General features: G+C 43.6%; 1 protein-coding gene across 1 annotated transcript; it reads right to left on the bottom strand.

Moving 5' to 3' along the window:
• Window positions 1–2,884: 2,884 nt before the first annotated feature.
• On the bottom strand, window positions 2,885–4,216 carry LOC110456930 (putative nuclease HARBI1). Its single transcript, XM_021507999.1, has one exon. The coding sequence runs from the start codon at window positions 4,214–4,216 to the stop codon at window positions 2,885–2,887; it is 1,332 nt and encodes a 443-aa protein (XP_021363674.1).
• Between the last annotated feature and the right edge of the window lie 2,175 nt (window positions 4,217–6,391).

The raw sequence follows: 6,391 nt of genomic DNA, 5'->3' as shown, positions 1-6,391 counted from the left end.
GGAGGTATGTGTCTACTGTGGTTAATTATGAGACCAGGAGGAGAGTTACTGAGAAAGCCAGAAGTATGTGTCAATGAAGGCTGTGAGACTAGAAATGGGGTTGTACAGTAACCTGCCACACAACACATGTGGTCAATATACTGGAATCCAATTGGTTGTCTTTAAAACTATTACAGCATCTGCCTTTATACCATTTTTAGAGCTGAGGACTGGAATATTAATCACCATTACAGAGATATTGGTGACAAGGTGAATTAGTCACGATTGGTTTGCTCCAGCAATGTTAAGATGATTGTCAGCATTATAAATCTGCCATCTCTTTCCTTTGTTGGTAACACTCAGTAATTGATTTAGAAATATGAAACAAATGAGATGTTTCCAAGAATCTAACTGACCCGATACATTTGTCTATTTGACCATCAGGAAATGTTCCTAGCTGGGAGATTTATGTGTGATGGAGTCTGGGGACTGTTCTGTAGGGACTTGTTACATGTATGTATCATAATTTTCTGTCCTGCATTTTTATTCTGGTTTTCTTCTCTTAGTTGGTTTCTTGGTTGTTGGTGGCCTCCGGTATAATGATGGTTAGTGTAAGTTTCTCTGATACATTATTTCCTGTATAAAGGCCCAGTCCCATTGCCAATGACGCATAAATCACGCATAAATCACGCATAAAATTGGTTTGTGCGTGATTGTTCGTGGAGAAATTGGTCATTTTCTGGGGTTGTGCGTGGTCAGAATCACCGATGAATCGCGTATAAACTGCGCATGTATCACTTACAATCACTGACAAAGAACGAACATTCCACGCACAACAGCGCACAAGCCCAAACCCGATACAATTTTGACGTTCAATCGACGCATGTATAGCGAATGTAACACGTATGGATCACGCATGAACAACGCACGAGCACTGATGAATCACGTACGGTCCGCGCATGGAGCACGCATGTATCACTGATGAAGGGCGCACTATAAAAGGCGCGCACTGACAGCATTTCGCCAGTCTTGCACCAGCACTCGAGGCAGCCACATCTCCTGAAGATCACTTGAAGACCACTTGAAGACTACTTGAAGACTACTGGAAGACTGCCTGAAGATGCCACCCAGGAAATGCCGCCAGCCCTCCAAGACCAGGGTCCAGAAGAAGACCAAGGTTCCACAAGAAGACCAAGCTCCACAAGAAGACCAAGCTGCCCCAAGGTCACCAAGACCTCCTGAAATGCAGATGGAGGTGGAGGTGCATGCTGCTGCTGCTGCTGATATTGAAGACCCTGCTGCTGGTGAATCCGAAGAAGATGCACGTCCAGGCAAGGACAAGGGCAAAGTCTGAGGCAAGGGCAAGGGCAAGGGAAAAGGAAAAGTCGTTGCCAAACATGACTATTCCCTTGAAGCTGAGATGGAAGCAAATCTCCTTGAGTGGATGGTTGAGCACGAGGAAGTCTGGAGGCGGGGCAATCGCCTCTACAAGAAACGTAGAGAAATCTGGGCTGCCAAGGCTGATGAGCTGGGGCTAGAGTTGGACCACATCATGGGCTGGTGGAAGTCAGTCAAGGACTGGTACGTCAGACTCACGAAGGTCAAGTCTGGTCAAGCAGCCAAGAAGTACACAGACAGGGAGAGGTACATCCTGGACAATCTCCAGTTTTACAAGACCCAGCTGCCATCAACCAAGTCTGATCCCATGGTGAGCTTTCCCATGACTTCCACCCAGACATCACAAGCCATTGACAGTGAACTGGACAGTGACCAGGAACGTGCACCCACTCCACTTGAAACAGACCTGGAGGCAGTGGAGACGACATCTGCTCCGGCCAGCCAGAGTCAGAGTTCCAGCAGACAGATCAAAAAGAGGAGGAAGAGGGAAGTGGACCGTGAAGAAGAGTGGATGAAGGACTTGAGAGAAACTATGAAGGCTAATCAGCAGCTGCTGACCCAGCTGATACAAGACAGACCAGCCACTTCAGAACGAGAGGCTTTCATCAAGTATGTTGGGGAGAGTCTGCGTTCTGCACCTGCTGACAAGTACAAGGCGATGAAGGCCAAGATAGCAGCCATGATTGACGAAGAAGATGAAGGCCAGGTCCCTGATCCTACAAGACCAGCTCAAGTGATGTCTGCATCGCCAGTCCTCCACCACCAACATGTGATGTACCAGCAGCAGCAGCAGCAGCCTCAGCCAAGTACCTCCACTGGGGATCGTTGGTCAGCAGGCAGCTTAACCCAAGTTCTCTCGTCAAGCCAGGAAGTGTTTGATGGGTCCCTCAACCTCGGCAATTTCAGCATGGACAGCCAGCTGTTCGGAGGACCAGGATCCAACAGGAGGAACAGCGACCAGTAACTGAATACACCTCCAGCGCCCAATGTTGGAAAGTGAATGAACATTTGCTAAAAAGACTCTGTGTAAATGTAGGAGTGAATGGGGAAATTTTCTTATCAATAAATTTCTAAAACTTTTGGAAATATTTGTTAGTTCTTGGTATGAAAGTGCACATCAAAGCGAAATGAATGAAAGGAAATGAATGCAATGAATGAAAAAAAAAGTCCCCCCCCCCCAAAAAAAATAATAATTAAATAATAAAGTCCTCTAAAAAAATAAAAAAAAAAGAAAAAGAAACTAGTGTCATTGCAAAATCTTATAGTTTTCGTTTGTATATTTCATGAAAGTTCTCTTTTTTTTCCTTTTTTTTATATTTATTTTTTATTTTTTGGGGGGACTTTAATTGTTTTGGGGACTTTATTTCTTTTTCTTTCATTCCTTTCACTTTTATTTGCACTTACATTCAGACTGGCACAAAATTATAAGTCACAAATATATCTTTAAATTTCATTTATTAAAACAATTTCAAACATTCATTCCATGCACACATTCACACAGTCCATTTTAAATGTTCACATAAACCATCTCATCTTGCCATGGCACTGCACCTGCTGGCGAATTACACCAGTGTCTCAGCAGGTTTCTCTGGAGCTTGCCTTCCTTGGATGCTCTGTTGGGGGCCTGTACAACTCTAGTGTCCTCCAAGTTTCTCCCCTCTCGCCAGGCACCAGGCTGTACGTTTCCATTTGGATCTTGCACATCCAGCAGACGATTCTGGAGCACAGGGTACCGAGTCCTCATCAGGTTGTGTAGCAGAACACAGGCCTTGACAATCAATCTGACAGTATCAGGGTGATGCTGCATGGTGCTGAGAAGAACTTGGAATCTGTTGGCCAGGATGCCAAAAGCATTCTCCACCACTCTTCTGGATCTTGACAGCCTGTAGTTGTAGATTCTGTAGTCCCTGTCGAGGTTCCTGGCACCATAAGGCTTCATCATGTAGGTCCTGAGACTGAAGGCATCATCTCCCACCAGGAAGTAGGGCACATTCTGATTGTCACCAGGCAAAGGATCGGGCTGAGGCCACCCTCTGATGGTGTTGTTCTCTAGGCCTTCTTTCAGCTCACTGTTGTTGAAGATCTGGGCATCTGAAGCTGAGCCATTACCAGACACGTCCACCCACAGGAACTTGTAATCAGATGTCACCATGGCAAACAGGATCACACTGAAGAAGCCTTTGTAATTGTAGTACTCTGATCCAGAATTAGGGGGAGCTTTGCATGCCACATGTTTGCCATCAACTGCCCCCACTACGTGAGGGAAGTTCCATCTCTGGTACCAGTCATCTGACAGTTGACGCCAGCCTTCTTCAGTGGTTGGAGGTGACATTTGCTCTTCAAGGTACTCTTCTATGATGGCCTCGCAGACTTCTCTAACAACTTTGCTGATGGTGTTGTGGGGGACCCTCCAGGCATACTGCATGTCATGGTACTTGGCTCCAGATGCCAGGTGACGAAGGGTTATGGCAACTTTCATACCAGGATCCAGGGGAACTCTGAAGTTGGTAGTTTGCTTGGTTAGCCTTGGGGTCAGCCTCTGGACAATCTCATCAAACATGTCTGGAGGCATGCGCATGAAGTTCTGAAAGGATCTTGGGCCTTCATTCCTGAGCTCCACCATCAGGCGATCATACAAGCCCTGCTCTGGTCTTCTAGTGATCCAGTCTCTCACCCAGACATTCCTCTGTCTTCTTCTTCTTCTTCTGGCCAACATCTGATGAATTTGCATCATCTGATCATTCTGGTTCTGCACCAATAATGCCAGCACATCTCTTCTCTGAGGGTTCATGTCTTCTTCTGGAGCTTGGTCTTCTAGATGTGTACCCCTTGGCAGCATGAACAACACTGAAGAAATTGGCCGAAATGGCTGCTTTTTATACAGGAAAATTGCATGCGTGATTTGTAAGTGATTCATAAGTGATGCATGCGTGTTCATGCGTAGTTTATAAGTTTTTCATACGTTATTTGTGCGTGTTTCGTGCGTTAATAATTTTGGTAAGTGATTGTAAGTGGAACATACGTGGATTGTGCGTGTTTTGTAAGTGATATGTGCGTGTTCTGTAAGTGATTCGTCAGTGATGTGCGTGCTAGGAGCCAGTTCCTGACGCACAAGCACTGACGGAACACTCACATATCATGCACATATCACGCACCTTCCACGTCCAAACTACGTACAAACTGCGCATAAACTGCGTATAATCGCGCACGTTGTGCGTGGAAATTTTTTTGAACCGTTCAAAACCGGCGATCGCGCACAAACCCGTCTCCGCGTACAATCACTTACAAAAACTGATGCTCCACGTGTGAAACACGTGGGATTTACGCACATCACTGACGAATCACGCACAAAGAAAATTTTATGCGCAATTCATGAGTAATTCGTGCGCAAGTGCAGTGGGACTGGGCCTTAAGATTATGTCAGAATGGCAAAACCCAATAGGGGAAAAGGTTTTAATCTGTAAAAAACTCACCCTAAATTATAAGTTGACCATATTTGGCATGGATCATCTCTTGGTGAAGGGGATTAAATGTAGAATAATGTAGAGTGTGGCTGTCCTTTGGAGTAGAGAACGGACTAAATAGGGGACATAGAACAAAAATGGTTCTCCTTCAGGTCATCCTTGGGAGGTTTGAAGAGATCAAAGAATGTACAGCCATCAAAAACTGAAATATTCCTGGACCATCACTTGAAGGAATTTGAACTTTAGCAGAAATATTTTGGTACATTCAAAGCATAAAACAGAAATGACATTTAAGTTTGTAATTAATTAAGCATGTGATTTGGACATGAGGCTACAAGCCTGCGTCCATAAGCTATCTTATATACTCTTACTGTAGGCCTTATAAGTAAATATAAACAAAAAATGGTGCAAATGATCACCTCATGACTGGATATTTTTCAGTCAATTTAGAATTGAAATTGCCGGCCCTGGCCTCCAATAGGCTTAGCCATTTCTCCTCTTAAAATGTTCCTTTCATGGTCTTTACCAAGTGTTGTTATATTTCAAACCAGCTCACAATCAAAGATGGCCACCAGATCTATGATGATATTTTCATCTTCTTATCATTGACTGGGCCAGTTTTACCAAAACCTGATACCTTCATTGTAAAAAACTAATGCTGTTATATTGTGGGTTGATTTGATGTCAGAAATTGCTGTATTAAACTAGATCAATTTGTACCAATTAAATATTTCTGTAATTGCCTTTACCAAGTGTTATTATAATCCTTAGTGTCAGTTAGAAATCTGAGATGATCACCATAGTGACAAGTTAAGGGAAACACTATATAACCTTTAGTTCGAATAACTAAAGAAACAAGAGAGTGATACAGGTCTGCTGGGCCTCTTGTTTGAAATGTTCAGGTCACAATCCCTGATTGTTCCTTATGCAGCAATAGAATCGTTTTATACCAAGTCTTATCCTTGATAGCACTTTGACACTCTGCCAAATGATGGCTGGCTAGAAGGACTTGTTTTATGAGGCTACTTAGATTCTTGGTAACAAAGTGTCTTTATTTTTTGTCTTAAGGGTAAACAGCACATTCATTTAGCTGATGGAGATTTGGATGATGTTGGCTTATTCACTGTTTGGGTGAGTTGTGACCATGGACACTACAATATTGGTCGTATTTGGTCCACCTCCACAAGATACATCAGCACACAGTTTACTGGAGCAAATCAGGCGAGTGGGCCCTTCTCAAGGTCTCACCATCACACAACTGTCTGTGACCTCCACTCTAGTACTATACCTGTGTCATTGCTTTGTGTAGGCTGGCCTTTGAAATTGAGAACTTTTTGTTTAAGAGTCTGAGCTGAAAATAATGCACACTTTGAAGTGTAGACAATGTTTAATTGTTTGTTCTTCAAAGGAGTGTTCTTTAAAGGTATTTATGTACACGGAACTAAGTTATGAACGTAAGAATTGAGACTTTTCACTGTCAAGATGGAGTACATAGTACCGGTATCTAACCTAGTGTGTCTACACACTACATAATGTCTAGTACATAGTAC

Source organism: Mizuhopecten yessoensis, unplaced genomic scaffold (genome assembly GCF_002113885.1).
Source record: "Mizuhopecten yessoensis strain PY_sf001 unplaced genomic scaffold, ASM211388v2 scaffold8951, whole genome shotgun sequence".
Taxonomy (NCBI): Eukaryota; Metazoa; Mollusca; class Bivalvia; order Pectinida; family Pectinidae; genus Mizuhopecten; species Mizuhopecten yessoensis.
This window is presented reverse-complemented; position numbering and strand designations above follow the sequence as displayed.